Here is a 25,088-nt window from a genome sequence, read left to right on the forward strand (position 1 = left end):
AATAAGATACCGGCTCTTAACAGATCAAATCAATGAAAGACTTGAGCTTATAATATGTACGCTTCATTGTCATATTTTGATGGATGGTAGTTGATTTGAGGGAAGAGATAGGTATAAACAACAATCAAAAGCTTTCACATCTGATTTAAACTACGGTTAGCTCTTCTACCTTTCAATCTTTTATCATCTCATTTTTACCTGCGACAGTAAAAATCCTATATCATATCGTGTATCTCATGTTGAAGTAGTGTAGCACTCTTACTGCAAATGTTACATGCCACAAGTGTAATCAGTTAAAAGGAATAAAATGGACAAACTTTGAATTAAAAATCAATCTATATGAATATGACAACAGTGATTACAGAGCGTGAAAAAGAGAGACAAAAATGATTTTACAACAAACTGTACCTTTTGTTCATTCAGCTATGATATAATGTACAAGGTTTGCTATATGAAACGCTGCAAAATGAATCACTATAATACAATGAACTATGGAGGACAAAAAAGAAAATTCCTCGTCTACATCATGATTGGAAAACTAAAGAATGCTGACTAGCCGCATGATTGCTCTTCTCGTTACTTCTCTAAGATTTACCAGATTGAGTTAATTTCCGTAGCCCCAAAATCTCACTGATAAATTTAAGCAGGACCTGTATCAACTCCCTCACTCTAGGTTCCCTGCCAATGGATGTACAAATAAATTTAGCAAATGTTCGAAAGACAACAAAGTACGAAAGTCCATGCTTGAGAACAATTGAAAGACGAGGCACCCCACATTTGAGAACAATTGACAGAGAATCATGGCATACAGTGAGAAAACAACTAGCTAATTTCAGGCCAGGGAAAATGTACTTGAAAGACGAGGCAAACAAAGCACAGCTTGACTACTACATATATCTCTTGAAATTTTGCCAATGCTCAAGACGGACCATGTAATAGATGGTTTTTTCATCTTTATTTCCTCAATATAAAGTTAGAAAAATCAATCATCTCACCTAGAAGTGACGAGTTCACAAAAGGATGGATGGAGAACAAGGAGATGAGCACGACCGTCATGATTCCCTTCTGTTGTAATACCATGTTTAAGATGTGGATGCAAAGGCAGAATAGATGCAGCATCGGGGTGAATTGATAAGTGGGCAAGCTCTTCAAGGATAAACACAACTTCTTCAAGCCTTGCTGAAGGAAATGGTCGTTTGCCTGCAGGGAAAGTTAAGCGCTTCATGAGCACCAACTAAAAATACGAGGATCTTCAAAATGAATATGGCAATCACCCAATATGGATCCCTCCTTATGCAAACTTTCAAAGGCAGTATCATAAGTTTTTCAAATCTGAAGTACATTAAATCATCAATTAAAGCTACAAACCTAAATCAGCCTCGTCTATGAGAAATCTGTTAAAAATGTGTTCACATCTCTCCAAGAGCACCATGATAGCAATTTTGCTGACCTCAGATCGTGTTGCGTTCCATTTATCAACCTCAGTCTCAAAACTGCAAGCAATTTAGAGAAAAATCTCACTAAAACTTAAGTTTTCTTAAATAAACTACAGTAAAGATAATAAGTTTGAGTTTATATTCGACACTTTTCAAAAAATTTACAGCATGCTAGAAGAGGTAAAAATATTTCAGAATTGTAATTTAGGGCGTTGAAGCAGTTCTGTGGACCTTTCCTATTAAAATTGCATTTCTTGAATTCTCAATACCAAATGAATCAATTATAACTCATTCATTAAAAATGATATATTGTCATCCAATGATATAATTCACCGCCAAATTTCCAAGGCCCCAATTGATAAAACAAATATCAACACATACCTCGTCAAAATGAATAGCTTTTGCAAGCAAGCCAAGGAAAATCTGAAGCAATGGGGAGGCAGAAGTTCCACAGTCTCCACAGGCAAAGAGCATGTGCGTGATGCACAGCGGTCCAGAGTGGATACTAATCTCTGCAGAATCTGGAAATTTTTAGAATAAGCATTTGTCAGTAAAGTACTCAGAGACTTGTAATTGGCAGAATTTTATAGAAAACATGTATGCTGAGGAAATTATTTGGACAAGTCTACTCACTACATCACCTTCAAGACAAACTAACAAAACCATTATTAGCAAGTTACTGGTAAACAATTATACAGCAGCAGAGAGAAAATTACATCTGAAGGGGCATCGATTTGAGACTTCAGAATTTCGTCACCAAGAATAGTTAAGAAGGCCATATCCAGTGATATATCAGCCTTGAGTGCAACAGTAGATAGAACATTTGAAGGAAGAGCACGTCCACAATATCCCACAAGAAATATTTCAAAAACATCAGCAACTTCCTTCCAGATGCGGTTCCTTGCAGATCGGCTATTACATGGATGATTTTCATCCTTCTGGGACAATCGAATTACATCACTCACAAGAATACGGTTAAAGCCTTCAACAGCTAGCCTCCAAACAACACCATCTGCACTGTCTCTTCTCGTTGTCATGCACCTATATGGATTATTGAAAAAAAAAAAGGGTTAAAACAGAAGGAAACCAATGCTCTGCTTTACTAAATGTAAAAAAGAAAAGGTGCAGCAGATGTAACTTGCAGCAGAACCGGTTATAATGGAAAATGAGAAAACAAGATAGAGCCACACAAGGCCACTAGTGCAAATTTAACATCAAATTGGCATCTATGCCAGGAAAAAAAAAAAAAAAAAAGTAGCAAGTTTTTGATATGATACTCTCGCTGATCCAAAGAAACAAATACTATTAGTCCAAAGAAACACATACCAATCAGCTACATAATAATAAGCAACCATAACAACCAAAAGATGTAGCATGGTTTGGCCCCCCTGGCCAATACCCACTTCAAGAAAACAAAAGTTATTTATTAAAGAATATTACCATGAGAGTAGACTTTAAAGCAATTCCAAGAAAAAAAATCTTATTCAAGACTATCAATTCCTGATACTCCTCTACATTATACTAAAGAGAATAACACACAACAGCTCTCAAAAAGTACCTCATATACATTTCCTCGGAAAAAAAAAAAAAAAAAAAAAAAAAAAAAAAAAAAAAAAAAAAAAAAAAAAAAAAAGGTACCCTCATATACAAGTAATAAAGAGATCTAGTAATGAACTCCAAGGGGATATCATATCACCCTAATGCAAAAGGAGGGCTAAGGAAAAATGAAGCTATTCATTGACATATCAAGAAACATCAAGCATCACTTAACACTTAATACTTGACTCCAGCTATGCAAAAGCGTCAAAAAAAAAAAAAAAAAAAAGTACTCCAGTTATATTCCAAGGGGTTGTCACACAATATCTTATATCCTCAAGAAGTGACCTATCATCAAGCTAAGGCTCACTGCTAATTCCCAGACAATCTCACACATGCTTGGAATTTGTGGGAAGCTTTCTCCTCTTTGATGACTGCTTGGAATTCCTCAGACCACATAACATTGTCAGTCTCTCTAGATGACTGCTTATGTATCTTCCTATTCTATTCATGTAAAAGCCAAAGCTGCACCCCTTTCATGCTTGCAAGTTGGATTCCCATGCATGCACTAGTGCTTCTTGCACTGTACCAAAAGATGTTCACTTCTTTTTTAACAAAACAATGCATCTTCCTTAGAAAAACCAATTCATGAACTATAGTATTTATGATTTGCAAGACAAGAAAACAGAGTTCCTTAATGCTTTTTCTTGAGATTAATGTACAATAAATCCCAACAAAAAGAACCTATGTAAATGCCTAAATGATATGCAACAGCTTATCCAATTCATGCTGATACAAGAAGTGCTTATCTTGCTTCTCAAGAAAAAGTTTGTAATTCTACAATTAGGGAGAATGAATTCGAGAATAGCCCTTACACTCTCACATTACTATAATTCCACATAAATCAACAATTAGCCACTTTTCCAAGATAAGAGTTCATCTGGTTAGTGTTCTTTTAGGTTTACAACCAAGTTAGGAAAATTTCTCATTCAGATCCCAGTCCAAGGTAGCACAACATACATTGAAGTCAGAAATAGAGATACGAATTCAAAACTTATGGAAATTCAAACATTTTATATCATATACCTTCCCAAAGCTTGAATGACTTCAGGATATATAATATACTTTTCGGAATCTGGAGCCCTCAAGAAGAGATCAACAAACACTGGAATAAGCTTTTCAGAAAATATGCTGCATTGGACGCCAGACATTGAAGTTGTAACAATATCAGATTCAACTGAATCTTTTGTCAATCTTGGAGATGTAGACGTCACACCATTAGGGCTTTCTCTCTCTCCCCAATTATCAGCTTTTGTAATAGGGAGAAAAAAAAAAAAAAAAAGAAGTCTATTAATTTACATTTCATGCCATTGAAACATATTTGAAGCATCAGCTAGATTGCCACAACAGTACCTTGGGTAGAGTATGTTTCCCCAGTTTGCTTGGCATCTTCTATAATTTTAGAGGTGGGAGGAGCTCTAGGAAGATATTTCAAAATCGACTGAAGAAAAAGGGACCACATAGGAGAAAGATGCTCCGACGGACATAGAAGTGGTAAGGTTTCTAACATAGTACGTTGCAAAGGGGGGATACATCCCTGAAATAAGTATTTATGAACATATTCTGTCAGAAGATATACTTGTAATCAAATGTGGAGACACAATCAAAAACATGGATACAAAAAACCTGCTTACAATTGGACAGGACTACTTTTAAATGGGACAATTAACCAGATAAGTATAAAACATAGCACCACCATTCAACATTGGGGTAAAAACTGTCAATAGCAGTAAATAGGTAAAAATTATTACAACTGGAAACAAACAAACAAAAAAATTCCTCAAAGGAGATACATACTGTTCACTCCTTATCATTTTCTCATAATTCATCAGTTAATCTTTTTATGCATCTCATTTATTCTGCAATGTCCAGGTAGTTGGTTGAGATAAAGGTAATACAGTAAAATGTTAGGGTTTTGGATTAGAAGTGCAGGTGAGTGTAGAAAAAAGAAAACCAAAATTAGGGATTCAGTGATCATCACCCCCCTTTACTTAGATTTGGGTGGTTATGGGCTTATCAGAGCTTTCAATTTTCAGCTTCCTCTAATCAGAGCCTTCAATTTTCAGCTTCCTCCATTACCTTTAACTTCAACCAATTAACAGGATTTTGGTAATAAAGATATACATAAGCAAATACTACCTCCGCTTCCTAATATTTGATACTTTGGAGGGTTGCACGGACTCCTAGGCAAAATTTGTTTGTGAGTGTAAATGAAGAGAGAAAGATAGAGATCCATGTGACATGGAGAGAGACAAAGAGAGATGATAACTTAAAAAAGTAAGAAAACATTTGTTGCAAATAATATAAAACATCCATTTTTGGCAAATGTTGCAAATACTATGAAATGGAGGTTAAATTGGAAGCAAATATGAGGAAAAAAAAAAAAAAGCAAACAGCAAGAATTTACTCCAAAGAATAATGTTGCTAATCATAGTCTTTTATACCTATTTGTTATACTAACGCGGTAAAGGGATGCTAGTTTTCACCAATATGGCTAGTAACTGGCGCCTTCAGAATGTATCCAAAGGTAAACTATATCAAATATATGGAGAAAAACATACCATAATGGCAATGGATTTATAATCAAGTAAACTTGACTGACTGTAATTAAATTTAATTTTCCCTGAAATATAATAAGCTTTATGCCTTCTGATTGTTACCCACACTGACATAGATGGATCCAATAGATTAAAAATTTGATACATAGTATTTTTAATCGGTTATCTACAACTTTATGCCTTTTTGAGAGTATGACTTTTAGATTTTACTTCAAGTTTAATCTAGAGGGTTAGTAATTACTACTTTGTCCATCACATATTTAAATATCATAACACTTTTCGGTTTTCATATCACATTTTTTATCAAAGGTTATCCAAAAAATGGAAATTTGAACTAAGAGTGCCTGCTTAAGATAAACCAAATTTCATACTAATATGTAACTTACAGCATCAGCAGCAGCATTATCAACAGCCAATGTGGCCTTAATTGCCGCATCCACAACTTCAAGAAGTTGCTTGTACATATCAATGTCGAACCCCTGCTGTGCTTGAGCAAACAATTCTCCTGAAGAAGATAGAAAAGCCACAAAAATAGAACGCAAGATAAATTTTTTTAAAGTTTTGTATCAATGTCCTAAAGAAAAGGGTTTGGAAGAGTGTGCAGACCATATGGATGACAAGAATGTGAATTAGCTGTCTACATAAAACTAATGCTCAAAAAAGAAAGAAGGGGGGTGGAGGATGAATGTTGGTAAAGTAGCAACCAAAGATTACCCAGCCCTTGCAATATCTCTTGCTTCACTCTATCAACAGCTTTATCACTGCGACTGGGTGATTCTAGAAGAAAATGCTCATAAACATCAAGTACTGATTTAAGGTAAGCCATGGGCAAGTTTCCCTGATTCAAAAAATATAATCTTCAGAATGCCTGAAAATAATTTTTAAACAGATCTCCACAGACAAATCATTACCTTAACAGAATGAGATAGAATAGTTGTTTGTAAACAGTTGATTGCAGCCAGTGCAACTTCTTTACTGCCATTTACAATACTGCTTTTAACAAAATCAATCAATGTTTGCCATCCTGCAACAAAGAAGCATATGATCATCTTCTCGTTATCTTAATGATAGTGTATAGTATGATAGTAGTAGGGTGAAATTATAAATGACCATAACCACTAGCCTATGAGTTATACAGCTCCAGAATTAAAAACATGTAGCAAAATAACAACCAGTGCAAGACTCACCAGACCAGAAATTGCTTAAATTTCTTAGATAGGGAAAGAATGAGCGTAAGAGGCGAGCTATCCCACCAAGAACCACAACAAGTGTTTCATCCCACTGCTTCTGAGCCGTGTTACGACTGCACAAGTTAGCAATTCTTTCAACATTGACAAAGAAGGTATGTTGGAAAGCAGAGTGTATCTTTCAAAAGGATCAATATAGCATGGTTAAGCAATTACCTGTGATGAATAAGCATGTGAACTGCTTTTCCACCTTGTGTTCCTAGCTCTTTTCCATGCCATTCGTCTCTGGATGAGGTAGCAGCCTACATGTGGTGAATGACAATCTATCAGGAAAGGTTTTTTTTACTTGAAGATTCCTTTTGAACATAGAAAAGATATATTAACAAAATACCATGTGAGAAGCACGATCAAGTGATGGGAAAACATAATTCCAAAGACAATCCTCCCACATGCTCATCGAAAGCTTTTGTCCATGAGTTCCAAGGGTTTGAAATAATGTACGTATTGCTGAATTTCTCACCTGTTAAGTACAGTAATAAGGAGTATGACATGCAAACAGAAAAGGTATATTCACTGAACTACAAATAGGATACTTCAGAACAAGTATGTTCGGATAAATCAGTGACAGGTTCCTACTTTCCTAGTAGTTTTCATTAAAATTATTAATAGGGGAATTGTTGGGAACTTCCACAATGTACAACTTTTTGTAAACAACTTCCCTCCAGGTTTTTTTATAAGTGTGACGGCTTGACCGACACATAGTTTCAGGAGGTTATATTGACTTTATTATATTACTTGAAAATTATTTTTATATCCGACTCCCAGTTTATCAATTGGAATATTTATCTTCTTTCCTTACTCTTTGTACAACTTTTTGTAATAACACGAAGGAAAGAAGATAATTTTTTCGATAATTGACCAACACAATGTACAACTTTTTGTAATTTTTTCCTTATTGTAGGGGAAAAAAATACTAGGGGACAACAATTCAGAAAGTATATACACCTTTCATATATGACAAAGGTATTAATTGAACTAAAAGCAATCCACGACTAAGAAAAACAACAGTCCCCAACATATGGAATGCTAAGATGATTAAATTTCAATACCTCAGGTCTCTCATCTGCTCCAAGTGTTTGAAGCAGTGAGAAGACAGAAATCAGTAACTTGTCATGCTCAACCACATTAAAAATAGAAGATTGATTGTCAACTTTGTTTGAATTGAGTTCTTCTACCCGCTTCTCACTATCTTCTTTCTCTGAAATTGAAGCAGGAAGATTATTGCATGTTATAGAAGTTTAGTGAACTAAAATCCACAAAAGCTTGGCAATTTGAGATCTAAATCCAGCATACCACTATCTTTGCTACTCAAACGAATGTGTCCTTTAACTATGAAATCAGTTGTAGTCCACAACAGACCTATTGCAGTCAAGCTTATGTTCAACTCAGTCTGCTGAGCACTATAGGCTCCAGTAACATCAATACATCTGTAATTTTCAATTACAGCAAAACAATCAACATTGGCTAAAAGTTCCACAAAAAATTTAAGAGCTAACTAGAGAAAAAATATGCGAGCAAAACTGCTGCAAAGCACTGCACTGTATCAGCAAGCAAATGGTCAATGTGTTATGTGCTACGACAGGCTACTTCTACATCTACCTATTACCTTCACACCACAATTGACTGTCAAATAATTATTTGGTTTTCTTTCTTTCTTATTTTCAACAAATTCGTTCAACTCCAAAATCAGAGCCATACTATCAACAGGCTAAAACAATATTGCATACACAAGGCTAATGGCACAATCATTAGGCATAATGATGTTTCTTATATTGATTTTTTTTTTTTATTTCCAGGTAAGCATCATAACCATGAGGTCCATAACAGGCAAAAGCAATATTGCATACACAAGGGCTAATGGCACACTCATTTGGCATAATGATATATATATATTGTTTTTCTTCTTTTTTTTGGTAAGCATCAAAACCATGAGGTCCATAATTAGAAGAGGATGGTAGTAGTGATGTAAGTTAAACTCTGGTGGCAAGAGAAATGTTAACTAGCTGACAAAAATGTAATACATTTAGCCACAAGAGTGAATGACCAAGCCCAAAGGTACATATACAATAATTTGTAAGGAAACTGGAAAAGTGAATCAGGATTGTCAATAATTGAAGGCAATCCACAGGAACAGTTGAGAGCTCATTATGTTTTTACAATTTAGCTCTTTAGATTTAAGACAATCAAGTCTCTCAAACACTTGAAAATTATCTTTATATGCGACTCCTAGTTTATCAATTGGAATGTTTATCTTCTTTCCTTACTCTCCACCTTCAAACATCTAGTTTATTACAAACAGAAACTTACACTTGAAGGCAATCCACAGGTATACTTGAGAGTCCATCATTCATAATAACACGAAGGCTCTGCACACAGAAGAAATTGAGTCCAAAACAGATTAAACAAAAATTACTAGCAGATAGACCAGAGTCATTGAAGTTTTCCCCAGGAAAGACAAGATGAAATAAAGAGAAAACTTAAATATCCCAGGCATGATAAAAATTGTGTTTCATCACTTGGAAAAGATTAATTCATTTGTGATTTGAAAAACTAAGTGATGGTCCAAGATACATTATGATAAACCTTTCACATCTTAATCATACAGTTATAATCCAGACAGCCGCAGAAAAATCAGATTGGATAATCAATAGGAACATATATTTAATGAAGAAGACAATCGCTTTCAAAGACTATAAGGGAAAGAAAGACAATACCAAACAAAGTAAAAGGGAAAAAAAAAAAAAAAAAAAAAAATGGATTTCCAACCTGGAATCCCAACGTTATTAGATCCTTCTCAGCCCCACAGGCAACAGACCTTAAAGATGCATGAAGAAATAATCACAGCTTCAGCATCAGAGATGGAAGATAGAGTTTTCAACAGAAAAATGATGTAAGCAGAGAGACATACCTTAACAACTCAAGTATGTCCTGCCAGCTATCATGTAGTTTTTCTCCATGCCTCTGAAAACAATGGCAGAGTAAATTAAAGAAAAGCAACAAAAGCAAGAAGAACAAAGTGATGACGATATTCAAACAGCTTCTCACATTACCTCCAGAACATGAAGAAGAATCTTCAGAGATCTAGAGCGAACTTCAAAATTCTGAGCAGAAAAGTACAGTACCCTCAAGGGTGATATAACAACACGTTCAAGTGATCTTGAGTCAACAGATGCATTCTTTATCTGCTTAAAGAACAAAATAAAATATTATTGTCATTTCAAATCGAACCTAGTTTAGTCACCAATGACGAAAGACACTCACGTGTTGAGAATCTGGATAAGATCCTGATGCTACACGATCCTGAATCTGATCAGAACCCAGAACAGCACAAATTGACCTATCCAAGGCATCAAGGGCAATGCTCCTCAATTGTTGACTAGAATTCTCAGCAAGCTGCAAACAAGACATACAATCAGAACTCCCTACAGAACAACAGAACCAATGGCCCAAACCTGAATTATTACCTCCAGAAAATGACCTACAATTGGATCCCAAAGAGGCTCCACTCCTTCAACAAAGAAATATTGTATGAGAATCATATTACAATAGATACTATAGTACAGGCACCAATGAGCACAGTACACAACTATACAGCATATAACAGACCACAGATTAACGTGGAGTCAGAATAGGTCATATTCCCATCATAATTACAAATGAAATGATATAATACTGGATTCTAGAAGGTACTAGAAACTTATTTGTTACTAGTGAGTTCAAATATTTCAGAACTTAAAGATTTTAAGTCAATTGAAGTTTCCCGCTATAACTTCCCAACATACTTTCTACACTTTAAAAAGATCTTCTCCTTGAACATTCACGGTAGCAAAACACTTGATTGTTTTATGAAAAATTTAACGCGGTAAGCGATAAATACTTTATCAAGGTTGAACTTTCAAGTTTCCAGATAATGTTATTAATCTGGTAATTCTTGTTGCAGCATATCAAAATATGCATTAATAGACACAGCAATAGAAGCAGAAAACGTGTTATGGCAAAAAGAAGCACAAAGCAAGGTCCAAAGAACCCACATACAGTATACTCTTTCACAAGAGCATGAGTGCACAATTTTCCACATATAATTACCCTGGCAATGCAACAAAATTTAATTAGAATGTCAATTCAGCAGAATTGACATGAACATTAAGCCTGGATAAATAAATCCACAATGATTTTAACACAGGCAAGCTCAATTGAACTTAATAAAAGTGCCGAGACTCTCAACATAGCAGACAAGCATCTGAACTACCAGAATATGGGGGTGGTAAAATGAACCAAACCGAGATGTTTTAGGCAGAGAGGACGGGTTTCATGAGATAGAAAGAAAGTTGATTAAAGAAAATAACAATAAGGTTAATTATGGCACAGGTAGCCTTGGTGGCAATAATAGAAGAGAAAATCAAATCAGAAGGATATTTTTGGAGAATGGCAATGGCTAGAGATTTTTAAAGAGAAGCCCGTGAATGGCTTCCTCATAACATCTCACATTTTAGATACTTGTTCTTTTCTTTCCATCTTCCCCACTTCTACCTTATATTACACTTAGTAGCCAATTTTTCTTGTACATTCACTGGGCCACCCCCACCAAAAAAGGGAAAATGGAAAAATTCCTTATCAGAAGAATGAAAAGTAAAAGGAGAGGAAAAAAGTAAAGGTGCCTTGCTGTTCACCCGTATTTGTATTACGTGAAAATGCACCAACTGTACTGACACCGAAAAAGGCATAGTGAGAAGAATTCTCTAAAGTTAATGAAAATAGCAAGCATAATTCAGGTTTTATACCTTTAATTAAAAGGATGCAAGCTTGTTAGCACCATAGCATTGGTGTCATTAATCATTTAAAGAGAATCATTTACTTTATGGACAAACCTCATAAAAGAAACTATGAGACATCTCAACAACCAAAAGTAGGGGAAGATGTTGAGCTTAGCGGAATACAGAGTACTTGAGACAATAATATATAGCAGAATAAAAACACATACTGTGAACATTATTAACAAGGATAGATATCATTCTTTCAACGGAAAAACTGATGCTTCCAATTTTCTGACTTGATGTTGGAGGAAATCCACCAGAAATGCCAGGCAAAGACTGTTGTGACAGTTGGCAAAGTGCATAGACAAGTGACTTCACTGCAGATATATGCATCAGAGCAGAACTTTCAAATAACTACAAAATTAAAGCGGAGAAGGTTAGATTCATTATAAGGATACGCGTGTTGCTCAAGTATATAATTATGTAAACCAGATATAACCCTTCACCTGGGAATTTAAAGAAGAGAGTATGTTAAAATCGCTAAAATGCCCAGATGATTCTCTGCTGAGTCTAGTAGCAGTTGTTGACACTTCCTGTTGGTTGTCATATTAAACATAATAATTAGTAATCTTAGGAAAAGAATGCAACAAAAGGTTGCAAGCAAACTCCTACAGAGCTGCTACAGCCAACTGACTACAGATTCAATAGGTTACTAGGATAACATCACATTTACACAATACAATATGCAATATCGTCTTATCTACGACCATAAAGCAAAGCCATATACAGTCACCTGTACCTGAGTAGTAGCATGCGGAGAGTGAATTGTTCGGTCCAAGGCCGCTAGTGTTTCCAACACCTGCAACAATTTCCACGATTGAAAGTTGAAAGGTAATCTAAGAGCTATTTATCCAAAAACAAGTATGAAAGCTTACCAGAACCCAGGAGGGACCTAACACATTGTGTAGCCGATGAGCTATGTTGAAGAGAGTCCTTAATGCCTAGAAAAAAGGATAAGATTAAACAACATAAGTGATCAAAAGAACACCTCGTCCAGGTATAAGTTCATTAAGATGGATAAGAATAAGTCCAGGTTGAGATTCATCACATTGACACATGAAGACCTTTACCTGTACATTTTTGGGAGTCAAAATAATGCCATCTCTCTGGTCAGCAAGAAGCTCAGTGCGTTTTGATCCGGGAGATTGTAAAGAGCTACAATATCAGTTACATGACGTCATTTAAGATAGTTAGGTCACCAGACAATCCCATCCATAGTAAACAAAACAAAGACTTCTTGCTTACAACAGCAAAGGGTCAAAAGAAGCACGCTAGGGGTGATGGATGAATAGGGGAAGTGTTGCAATAGGAAAACTTGCACTTGCATGGATAGAAAGACAATAAGGGAAAGGAAAGGGAAGGAAAGAGGAGGAAGGTAGAGCTCCGATTTCCCTCCAAATATATTCAAGTTTGAAGGGATGGTGAAGAGGGAAGGAAATTTTACCCCTCCCCCTACTCCCCTTCCTTCCCCCATATCCTTGACCAACAAGGGAGTTTCTTCCCCTCTGTTTCTCTTCCCTCTCACTCTCCATTTTCTCTTATAAACAAAGTGTTGATGAGGATGCCAAGAGCAAAAAAATACACTCCTTTAATCATATTTTGGAATAATCTAATCACAGTCCTCAACTCTGCTTTAGATTTCCCATATGTGATAATAGATAACTATCTACAAAAACCATTACAATGTAAAGAAAGCAACTTTAGTAGATAAACACTTCAAACCTTTTCCTTTCAACCTCACTGGGAATATTGATGGTAAATTTGCAAAGAGATGCCAAAAAAGAGTTTAATGGCTCAACTGCACGAAGAACTCCACAAGCCTGTAAGAAAAAAAGACTATGTGATCAAGTCCAAGTAGATAATACAAAAGGCACTTTAAACACTGAACATAGCAAACTTTAGGAAATATACCCTAAACACAATAACTAGAAGGAACCCTTATTTTCATTGTGGGTTGAAATTCAAAACGGTGTTTCCGATGTTACCTACCTGAGTGAAAGCCTGATACCCCTTTAGTATTTCCAACACAATAGCTTCCCCTTGAGATCTTCCAAGTCAAGCTTAAGTTAGAGCTTAAAGTTGAAATATTTTATAAGTTACAAGATTTAGCAATAAACTATAATACCTTGCCAAAATTAGGGAGAGGGTATCAAGTATTGTCAACCACAAGGAATCGACCATTGAATAACAAAGAAATGCTGTCTTCCCAGTCAACTTTGCTGGAGGGTCAGACTCACATCTAGGGGATTCCAGCTGACATCATATTTTTATCAAGAGTTATAGCTGTACTATACGATAAAAGTGGAAACAAGTAAAAGTTTACAGAAACCAAACGAAATTACCTCTCCCGTATCTACTGCTTCGTCTGTCAGAGTAGCAATAGTAAAGACAACACCTAAAAGACCCTCAATTGCCAATGTGATTGCATGAGCCTCACTAGCAACTAATACTGCGGCATTGGATGCATCATTGTCCAAGATCCACTCAATACCTAACATAACAAAAGATTAAAAACACAGTCACCAATAAAGTCTGACCCTAAACAAGAATTAAGCAAGATTCAAAAAAGTTGCTGATCAACAAGTTCCTGACAATTACAGAAGAGACAACAAAGACTACACAAAATTATGCGTAAACTTCACAACTCAAGAACGTTAAAAAGAAATCCGATTGCAGCCAACACCAGTTCTATCAAACTCAAAAAATAGTTACCTTTAGCTTTGCTGCTAAACATCCCAGCGACAGCTGCCAAACTCTCTTCACTTGTGTCTTGAACCTTACCCATCAACTTATGAAGTCAATATTACTCAAAATCTTTAATCTTACATTCTTACAGAACTAATGAAGGTAAAAACAAGTTTAGGTCACTCCAGCATTCATGTAATAAACCAACAGAAAAAAAGAAAAAAAAAAAGTGGAGCATTGGCTGAATATGAATAGGAACACGCTGCAAAGATACATTGCAACTCTTACCTGTAAACTTGACACAACACGTGCAAGAGCTTTCACAATATTCTCCACAACATTCGTATTTTTCGGGTTCCTAGAAACCAGATCAGACTTTAGGCCAGATAATAAATATCAATAAATGGTCAAGAACATTTAACAGAAATTTTTTGTTCAACATATTTTCCTCATTTAATTAATCAAAAACTACGTCTTTAAGAGGACATCAAGAAGTAACTAAAGCAAATTTATAGAGCAAGTAGAAGAAGAGATAATGAGCCATCACACCAATAATGTGTGCATGACGCTATTCCCTGAAATAGGAACAACATCATTGGAGCATATACTTCTTAAGACAGCTAAATAGTAGGGCAGAGGAAGCTACTTTCAGTCTTGCAATCACACTCAACGATTAAGGAGCAATGAAGGATCTGCTGCTACTGTAGTATAGACTACAAGAAGCCCTCAAGGAAGTCATTCTTAAGGAAAGAGATTCAATGGAGAATTTGTTTATTCTGTTCCTAGCTCTTTAAAACAGTGACCCTCTCTCTGCTATCTTATTGTTTCTAGTACCTTTCTTCATCAATTAATCGATAACTTTTTATTTTGGCTAAGAATAAGGGATTATATGAACAGCACAGAAAAAGGAGTGCAAGCAACAGAGGACAAGCTGTTCTCCAAAAGTCCAACACAGAAAAACTAACTTATTAAAGATTAATTATCATGAAATTTGTCACAAAGGGCCTTTATGCTACCACTTTTGTGAAAAAGGACCTTTAATGGCAAAAAAAGACCTTTTGTGTGTTTTTGGTTGTGTGATGGGACCTTTTGTCGGATTTCGGGAGTTGACTTCAAAACTCCGGCATTGACCGTCACGTGCATGGCACGTGATCTATACAAAAGTCCCTTTTTTTCCCCTTTTTCCCACATTTCCCTCCAATTTCTTCTTCCCCCTATTAATTTCACCCTAATCTTACTCTCTCCTCAAAATCGTGGAATGCTAGTTTCATTTCTGTCCTTAAATTTCCAAACAAACAATTTTTCAAATCAAATTTAAATCCTTGCTATCTTGCTCTACCTTTCGTCCTAATTGAAAGCAAGTACGAAATTAGGGTTTCGTCGTACTGTATGGCTTGATTTATCAAATTTTTGCAAATTCCCAAAAAAATCTACATCCAGCTACCAATGTCATATTTGGTCCATGTAAACCCAACCAATGCAATTCAACACGGTACGACAAAAGAACAGGTACTAGATCTTACATGTCAAAATTCTGGAAAAGAACTCGCATGGTTCGCACCTCAACACAAAAGCCCTGTCATATTGCACAAGATATGATACACAAACACAGCAAATCAAGATAACAAAGAATTATAGCAGAGGCAAGTAAGCTTATTGACATACCCTCAGAATTTCAAGAACGAGGATGTGGTGCCACAATGGCAGATCAAGAGTTGTAACCCTCACTAACATACTCAGGAAAACCTACCAAAAGAAGTAAAGAAAAGCATGCAATATTATATTTATTAGCAAAACACTAGTATCAGTTGAATTATTCTCTTTCGTGCAGAATAAGCTTTTACAAGTTATATTCATGTACCTCAGATTCAGTGATAAGGAATGAGCTATAAAGCCTTATAATGTGAGCAACCGAACGCAACAACAAGCGGCGAAAAAAGGCCTCTCCTGCTTCTCCTTCAAGCTGGCAGAATTCAAAAGATCATTGGCTTGTAAAAATTTTAGACTGCTCCCAAATTCTATGGTGTATTACAATATCATATACAATAATAAGTTACCTCGGCATTGGTACGAAGAGAAGTCATCAGAAGAGAGCATATCTTATGGCGCAAGACCTGCATCATTGAAGCAACCCTTTAAGGCTTGGAGTTGAACAGATTAAGTGATCCAAAAGCAGGTAGGTATCTGGTGAGAACACATGATTACCTGCTCGTATGGAACCAGTGTTCTGAAAATGGCCACATAATTTGATAGGACAAACCTGAACCACAGATAAACAGATTTGGCACCAATAACTAAAAAATTTGGTCATGCTGGTACTGCAGATCCCAAAACTCAAAAGCACCCGCTAACATAGGTATATAAATATTAAAGTGAAAATCTAAATCAAGATGGTAATTGTAAATTAAGGACTAAGTTAATCTGTGTGGAAATGAACGTTGCGCCTAAATTAGATAAGCTTGTCAAGGTTTTTAATTGTATTATGGGTATTTAGAAAGGACAAGGACAGCAATGGTAGTAGTCAACAAGTGTATGCAAAAAAAAATAGAAAAGAAGAAAAAGGTGTTTCAACTTTCAAGAGAACACAGCACCAGGGTAGATGATGGTTAGACAGGAATGAGAATTTTCAGATTTGAATGAATTTGGCAGCATTTGAATTTCACCAAGGCTTGGTATCATTTGAAATTCAGGATCCACAGCTTTGAAATATCCAAGTAATAGTGTAATACATATGAAAAGAGCACAAATTAGACAGAAAGAAAAGGTGAATTCCTTACTCGAGTATATCAAGGGCAAATGATCGTTGGACGGAACTGATACGTAACCAAGTTGCCTGAAACGCAACATCAAAGGATCAAAAAATAAGCAAAGGCAGAAAACAACCAATAATTCGATAATGGAACAGAACATTTCAAACAAATGAGTAAAAGACATCTTCATCATCACTGGACTATGCTCAAGTAGCTTCATGGTGTAAGATCCAAACAAATTTAAGTGAAGGAACTTTAAGTTTCAAATCAGCACATACAGATCCACCTGCTGCAAGAGCTGTCACGTCCTCAAGCAAGCGAAGCCCAACAGTTCCAGCTTTGGTAAGGCTTTCCCTTGTGACAGGTGCTACTCCAGATACAGTATCATACTCCCTGTAAATCCCCGGTCAGTAAATGCTAATAAAAAAATGGAACAATATAGACATAGAAACAGAGTAACATGAACAATTAGTCACTGAAAAGAATATCAGCCTTTTCAAAATAAACAGAACTGGTGAGAGAATCAATGATTGAATAAATGCAAAAATGCCACATTGAGATTGGCAAAATAGACAGCAGAACCATACTTACTCAGAATGATGTATGCTGCGACTAACATCCCCAGTAACGGAACTTGATCTTGATCGATAGATTTGACCTCCAGAACTGAATTTTCCCGAAGGAAGTGACTCTGCTTGGGCCACATGATCAAAAACCAAGGCCACTGCTTGTCTAAAGGTAGCTGCTGCAGTACTGAAGAATAATAATGAGATTTATACGATGGAATATAAATTAAGGTACAAGAAAATTGAAAATAGATACTAATAGATAGAAAGATGGGTAAGAACCACTATCTAGAAAATTTAACTTACTTTTGTACACTATCGGAGGAACGATTACTTTCTAGAAGTCGGAGACAAATTCCAAGAGCTTGAGCCATACTTTCCTAAGAATAAAAAATACATAAGATTATATGTCCCCTAAACTTTCTCAATAATCCAAAATTAAGAACTTCAAAAGCATAGGAAGAGACTAATAACCATCCCAAAGGTTGCAGCATATGGAAACGGGAAATACAGGAATCTCATAATTTGCAAAAGAAAAACATCTTACATAGAGAGAAAATAAAATAGATAACTCTAAACAAGGTCTCTAGCAGATGATCAACTATGATGCATTTGATGAAATATTTAGTTGATTTATCATAAAAATAAATAAATTACAAAAATCAAAAACTTTCAAATGCACTCTTTTGTATTAGTTGTAAAAGGTAATTAAATATGGTTACCTTTTTCTTAGGCTGCTAAAATTAACTATTACTCCCTCCATTCCTTTTTATTCATTACGTAATCCGTTTTGGGTGTTCTCTTATTTAGTTTTATTGTTATATTTAGAATCTTTTCTGTATGTATCATAGATTTAGGACATTACTCTAACAATGTTCCTATTATTTCCAGAATTAATCATAGCATTGACCAACTTGTACATCATTTGCACCAACATTGATGCTTTAAGTGCACTCAAGTCTCAGTGAAGAGATGATACATATTATAGCCTTTGGGCATACTTGATTTTGTTCTTTACTTCCGTTCATGTGTATCATTGTATCAGTATATCTATATAGGAAGTATATGGCCCTTCCCCTTTATTATGCTCATTTCACACTACTCTTTCCTTGTGCATTACTCCAAAAAGAAATCCATTTTCTTCACTTAGACTTGAGTTCAATAAAAGCATCAACGTAGGTGCAAATGATGGACAAATTGATCAATGTTATGATATAAGCAAAGAAGAGACACACTCTTATTCAACTTTGAATGTCTTAGAAACACTTTTTTATCTAGATCTTCTCCTTTCACTAGCCCAACTTCAATCTTTCCCTCTCTTTTTTACTTTCTTTATGACAAAATAGATAGGCATAAATTATGACCCACAATTTCATTTCAATGTACTTTCCTTCAATATTGTCCATGTCCCTCGATTAATATACTATATCCGGATGCCTATTCACGCGGACAATGTCTTCAAGTTATTATTAAATTTCCCAAATCAAACTATTAGATACATACGCAAATCTAATACTACCTCCGTTACATATTATTTGCAACGATTTGACATAAAGTAGAGAAGAAAAGTGTCTAATCGTTGCAAATAATATGAAACGGAGGTAGTACCTATATCCAAATTTGAACATCATAGATAATAACAAGAAAAGGGACTAAATTCTAAGCCTCCTTTGAAATAATTTAGGCAAGAAGCCAAGAACTATAAGAAAACCCTAAAGTTAGCTTTAGTTTACAATCAATCATTTTTCTTTTATTCCAAAAAAAGTAACAGGACATTTATTTGAAGACTGAAGAAGGACTAAGGTGATAAACATCACCATAAAATACACATAATCATATATACTTTTCTATTAGGAAGACTAATTTGTATCTGAAAGCAAAGTCAACTAATCTCTATTCACGAATTCCGACTTGTTGCATTTGTGTGAAAAATCCCCTCCTTCCATATCTTTGAGAAGACTTTTCTGGAACTCTATCATAGACATTCTTTAAAATCCGGATAACTTATAATCAAAACCACAGTGACATGGTCAGGGCCATTAATCTGAATCTAAACTGCCATATATCACATCACCTCTTCTTCATAATGTCCAAAGAATGAAAGTATCTACTCTAATTTATCATATCCAAATCACGAAATTCACAAGTTTGTACGAAAAAGAAACTATCAACATTATACAGGATCAAACAACAAATGAAGAATAATGATGAAAGATCACCTCATCTTCTGGATGCATATGGGACTGGAAAATTATTAAAATGGTCTGGAGGGTCTTCAGCTGAACTGTATCATCAGTCATTTCAGCATGCTGTAGAAGATTAACAATCATAAGTAAGAAGCATTTATGTGAGCAATAATGAAAGGCAGTCATGAAAATCCCAATGGGTAAGAATTGAGAGTGGCAAGCTGTTACAAGTCACAACACAAGGCATACCTCAGTATTCAACAGGAAAAATTACTTTGTGCATGCTACATGAAGAAAAAGAAAAGGAAACCCTAAGAGAAAAGCATATTTTATACAGTGGCGGAACTAGAAATTTTTTATTAAGGGGGCCAAACTATGTAGTGTTATCTCACGCATAAAATAATACGGAGTATATTGAAATGTCAATAAAAAAAATGAAACAAAAAAAAAAGTGTTAGGGAGAAGAATCGAACTTGGAACCTAAAGAACTAACTTTTTACCCAAAACCAACTCAGCAATAATACAATCAGCATAAACTTATGCCAACATTTAATAGATAACCATAACCAAGGGGGAGGCCAAGGCTCAACTAGCCCCCCCCCCCCCCCCCCCCCCCCCCCCCGGGTTTCACCTTTGATTTTATAGAAAGCTTAATTATTGTATGACAAACTTTATGAGTATTATTTAAGCTTGAAGCTGACTCAAGGATCATCCCTCCCTCCTCCTCGTGTAGTATTAAGTGTCAAATCAATCATGGACATTCAAATTTGGAAGGAGGAAAGAAGTGTGTCAAACACGACACCAAAAGGTGTCAATTACACACGCAAAAATTTGGGACAAAAATAATACGCCATCAACCTCAAAGGGATGCTTAGCATGGAGGCCACACTTTTGAGGCACCCACACATGGTAAACCTTCTTCACAGCCTCATACTAGTAATAAACAAAATTCATACTCCGTATAACTGACCTAATATTTCCATCTATTAAGTAGAAATGTAGAAGTCAGTACGACATCTTCCTATATCTCAAAGTATTATTTTCTACTTAGCAGGGGGACACTATAAAGCAATAAAAACTTCAAAGAAGTATCACTTACCTCTTTCAAGGTAGAAAGTATCTCCTTTAATGCTGATGGAGCAACAGCATCATGAGATATTAGCTTTTGGAGGCACGAAAGTCCAATAACACTCAACTTCACAGTTCTAACTTCACAAGCCATCAAAAAGATTCGCAAAATATCCTCATTATCAGCAATTTCACTCGGACTTGACAATGACCGAAGCTGCATTAAAAATTAGATCAAAATGTTTTATAGAGTTAAACATGAATAAAAAATTTATTCCCCCCCCCCACAAAGGGATGGCGGAATAAAATCAAACATGGAAAGCTAAGGTATAAATGTATGGGGGTTCATGTTTGAGACTTTGAGAGAGCTAAAAATCCCAGACAAGAAGATTCGATTATTACTGAAAGATAACTGATTTGAGCTGTAAGGAACATATTTTAGCATCATTTTGTTTCCAGGGTCAGGCAGAGGCCTCACATGCTAAAATTGACTAACAACAATTTTAGAGAAGTGTGCAAACCACAGAAAAAAAATAAATAAATAAATAGGACCGTATACTAATATAGGCTTCACAAACATGAACTTATTATGCAAGGCAAGATGCTATTATAAAACAATGTGCAAACACTTAGTAATCAACTAGTTTCATTTAAAGAATATTATAATTATAATCATCAAATACATATTAATATCCAGAAAATTTACCTTATTTTTTTAAAGAAATTTCAGTTAGCAGAGCTCAAAAATACTTGAAACAGTTACAGATCTAAAAGAAGAAAATTTTAAAATATAAAAATTAACTGTATTCCCCTTCTTCAATAGGAATTCACTTTTGAAACTATCATTTTTACACCATCTTTGAAACTGAAGATAGATGGTGTAAAAAAGAATAACAAAGCACAGGACGGAGATTGAAGTTGTAATTCTACCAATTATAGGGCATCCACTTTTCTGTGCCACTGAAAGAGATCATAAGGTACAAAGGATTTGGCCCTGATTGAACAACAGTAAGCTAATAAACTTAACTATAGGGTAGACTATAGTTAGACTATGAAACCTAAATTGCACCCATAAAGAGCACAAATAATGCCTCTCCACAATCCTTCTTTTTACCATGAACCATAAAGCTGCTGCAGAGCTGCCTAATAAAGTTGTCAGACATTTCTCGATGACGCAAGTTTTAGGTTTTTTTTAGGTAAAGGGCCAAAGGTTACCAAAATTCAAAGGAGGACTAAAGACAAATCAAATGCCGCTCAAAATATCACACTTTCACTCCCGCTCTATATTCAGGCGATTCGCATTGTATGGTTTTGACCCACTGAATCCAGACAGGATAGCGAACAACAACAAAGATTCGGAGATCCAAGCTCTAACTTCGTCAGAGGTTGACAATTGGACGTGAAATTGCTGCCTAAGAGGTTTGGGAACTCAGCTATGCTGTCAGATTCAATGCCCATTGCGGAGTATCAAGGACATCCCTTAGCTGATCATCCTGCAGTTAACTACAGCTATACAACAGCCTCGGTAAAGAAACTAAACCTTGAGTTGGCAAAACCAAAGTCTACCCTCCCACTACCGTTGGCTTCCAACTAAGTGAATCATCATATTGCCAATAAAGCAATCATCTTCCACACTTCAACAAATCAAGCTTTTTTAATCCTTCGTTTCAATGTTTTTATGTCGTGAGAATAACTTTGGTTGTATAAGGTTGAACCCAACCAATCCCAAACAAAACTAAGAACAAGTGCAAAAGATATAGAGCAGTACGCCTATATTTGAGACTATTACAGTTTGGGAAGACATCACTTATAGTATGGATTATTTTGGGATAAAATGTATAGTTGGGATCATTAGGATGTGGAGCGACTGTAGTTGGGATCATTACATGCGATTTTTCCGTTCCACTCTCTCACCTCACTATCAAAAAAGCATAGATGACTTCATACTTATTGATCTGCACTTCAAGATTCAAGAATAGAAAGAAATACCTCTTCAACTTATATAATCCTAGGTATGTCAATAAGTCTCTGTTTGATTAACTTATATGGTCAGCTTATCTAATCGGAATAATTTATGTTATCTGGTAAAACATATTTTGTCTGGAATAGTCTTATTTGTTTGTGAAATTGCCTGAAAAAAATATTTATTTTTGTCTAAAATCGTATTTCTGAATTTATTTAACCTATAATAGCCAAAATAAGTTACACCAAACAGGCCCGAAAAAATAGGCTCTCTCCTACTGCCTATCAAGCTCTCTATTAACACAAAAAATTAGAGAAGGCAATCAGGCATCATATATTAAACAAGCTTAGTCTTCCCCATATGTCTCAAATATAAAATTGATGCAAATGACACAACAACTTCACTTTGCATAAAAGGGTGGCTCAATACCTTCAGTTTGCATAAATGAGTGGCTCAATCCCTTTATCTTAGTAATTGTCGTTACCTAAAGCTCTCTTGAATAAGGCAGTAAACCTTGAAAATATCCTATGAACTATATCTAACTACCATGTGATCTATTTGTCTTTGCCTCAATTATGACAAACCTAGAAACTTCACTCTTTCCATTCATTTGAAGAACATACATTGTCCCGTCTATGCTCGATTAATGTTCATTCAAACTTTCACCATCAAAAGAGCAAACCACTAAACCTTATTATATCTTCATCAATTCAACTAAGAGGCAAAGGCATTTGATCGTATGGGATGGAAGAGGAAGATTTTTTGTATATGACTATACGGAATAATCACTTTTGGTTCATGTAGCTGACCCACTTATGGGATTAAGGCTTTGATTGATTGTTTGATTGAATTCAACTAAGAGGCAAACTTCATATTCATCCCTTCACCCATGTTATATCGCAAAACATAATCCGCAATTTAGAATAACTTGTCAGCAACTACAAAACGCTACATTATAATTCATTTATGTTATACCACGATTGAAATGTAGAGCAGCATTGCCTAGGAAGTTATAACTTACATTCATACCATTCTATGTCACAATCATCGATTCGAATTCCATAATCATAATCAAACTAAAAACCATTCCACCTCCTCTTTCACTCAATTCCAAATAAACCCCAAATTTCATTTCATCATTAGTAACAACATAATCCAAATTAAACAAAAAATCATCATAATTCATCATACACTAGACAATATAATTACATTCAATCGCAAAATAACAGCATTATCCAAAAAAATCACATTTCATCAATTTCAAATAAGAAATTAAACTAATCAGCTGAAATTACAAATTAAAATAAGAAAATGAAATTAGAACCTTAATAATAGCGTGTTCAGCCCCATCTTTAACAGCGGGATATCGGCGGCGAGCTTCGGCAGAAAGAGCGCGTAGATCTGATTCAAGGACAGCCATGAAAGCCATCTCGATCTCACCCACGAAACTCGAAATGGGTGTGATTTTGAGGAGAGAGAAAATGGGTGGATCAAGAAGTTGGCATTGTTGATTGAGGAGAGAGAAAATATGATGAACAGTTGCAGTGGCGTAGGAGAGTGATGATGATGGTGGTGGTGGTGGTGAAACGGTGGTTTCTGGCTTTCTTTTTTCTCTCTTTTTCTTGATTTTGTTACAAATTTCTCTTTGATTTACAAAACTAGAATGTAGCCGTGTACGGTATATATGAGAAAAAAAAAAAGTAAAAAACTAGTTATTGCCCGCGGGCGATCCCCTAATCACTATAAACTAGATGTAACTCCGTGTTATGCACGATTTTTTAAAAATAATTTTTGTATAAAATTTTAATTAATTTGTTATTGCATTTTAAAGATAATTTATATTAATTTTATGTAATTTATAATGCGATTTTATTAATTGAGGTGATTTTTATTTAATAATTAGATTATAAATATGGTATTATAAATATTAAAAAAAATTATTTAATGTGAAAAGATATTTTTTTAAAAATAATTTATATCCTAAATCACAATTAATAGTTTTTTTTATATCTGACACATAAATCAAACTATCAAATCTTATTCGTTAATTTTACTTACGTGGCAAATGATTTTTTTTTTCAATTCTAAAATAATTTTTTTTTTCATTGGTCAAAATAATCCTTTGAAATATGTTATATTATCTGTCGGATATTAGCATAAAAATTTTTAATGTGAAAAGTGCTTTTAGTTTACAAATAAATTAAATAATTCTAAATCAC

At 35.0% G+C, this 25,088-nt stretch overlaps 1 protein-coding gene across 2 annotated transcripts; it reads right to left on the bottom strand.

Annotated features, from left to right (window-relative positions):
* Positions 1-293: 293 nt before the first annotated feature.
* On the bottom strand, positions 294-24,505 carry LOC145574566 (uncharacterized). Of its 2 annotated transcripts, XM_081632391.1 has the most exons (44): positions 24,194-24,505; positions 20,938-21,123; positions 19,872-19,961; positions 17,959-18,032; positions 17,678-17,839; positions 17,365-17,479; positions 17,114-17,169; positions 16,542-16,596; positions 16,394-16,450; positions 16,198-16,299; positions 16,002-16,082; positions 15,860-15,912; positions 14,625-14,694; positions 14,364-14,427; positions 13,994-14,142; positions 13,777-13,904; positions 13,641-13,698; positions 13,374-13,471; positions 12,722-12,806; positions 12,527-12,592; positions 12,391-12,450; positions 12,098-12,184; positions 11,819-12,005; positions 10,302-10,345; positions 10,099-10,230; positions 9,888-10,019; positions 9,746-9,798; positions 9,604-9,652; positions 9,145-9,203; positions 8,131-8,264; positions 7,887-8,035; positions 7,169-7,297; positions 6,994-7,079; positions 6,778-6,893; positions 6,502-6,614; positions 6,305-6,428; positions 5,977-6,095; positions 4,386-4,569; positions 4,059-4,281; positions 2,153-2,477; positions 1,818-1,957; positions 1,369-1,493; positions 996-1,200; positions 294-678 (listed from the first exon to the last, which is right to left on the bottom strand). In XM_081632391.1, the coding sequence occupies exons 1-44, from the start codon at positions 24,296-24,298 to the stop codon at positions 585-587; spliced, it is 4,923 nt and encodes a 1,640-aa protein (XP_081488517.1). In that variant the 5' UTR covers positions 24,299-24,505; the 3' UTR covers positions 294-584. The 2 variants fall into 2 exon arrangements, with proteins under 2 accessions (XP_081488517.1, XP_081488518.1); XM_081632392.1 differs by lacking the exons at positions 17,365-17,479; positions 17,678-17,839; positions 17,959-18,032; ... (1 more) ...; positions 20,938-21,123; positions 24,194-24,505 and having other exon boundaries at positions 16,542-16,630; positions 17,114-17,139.
* Between the last annotated feature and the right edge of the window lie 583 nt (positions 24,506-25,088).

Source organism: Chenopodium album, chromosome 13 (genome assembly GCF_948465745.1).
Source record: "Chenopodium album chromosome 13, dcCheAlbu1.1, whole genome shotgun sequence".
Taxonomy (NCBI): domain Eukaryota; kingdom Viridiplantae; phylum Streptophyta; class Magnoliopsida; order Caryophyllales; family Amaranthaceae; genus Chenopodium; species Chenopodium album.

Coding starts and splice junctions, on each gene's coding strand:
- LOC145574566 (XM_081632391.1), bottom strand. CDS start 24,298: ATGGCTTTCATGGCTGTCCTTGAATCAGATCTACGCGCTCTTTCTGCC. Junction 16,451..16,541: donor CACTGGTTCCATACGAGCAG/GTAATCATGTGT, acceptor TCAATGATGCAG/GTCTTGCGCCATAAGATATG. Junction 10,346..11,818: donor CCTTGTTAATAATGTTCACA/GTATGTGTTTTT, acceptor TCTTTGTTGAAG/GAGTGGAGCCTCTTTGGGAT.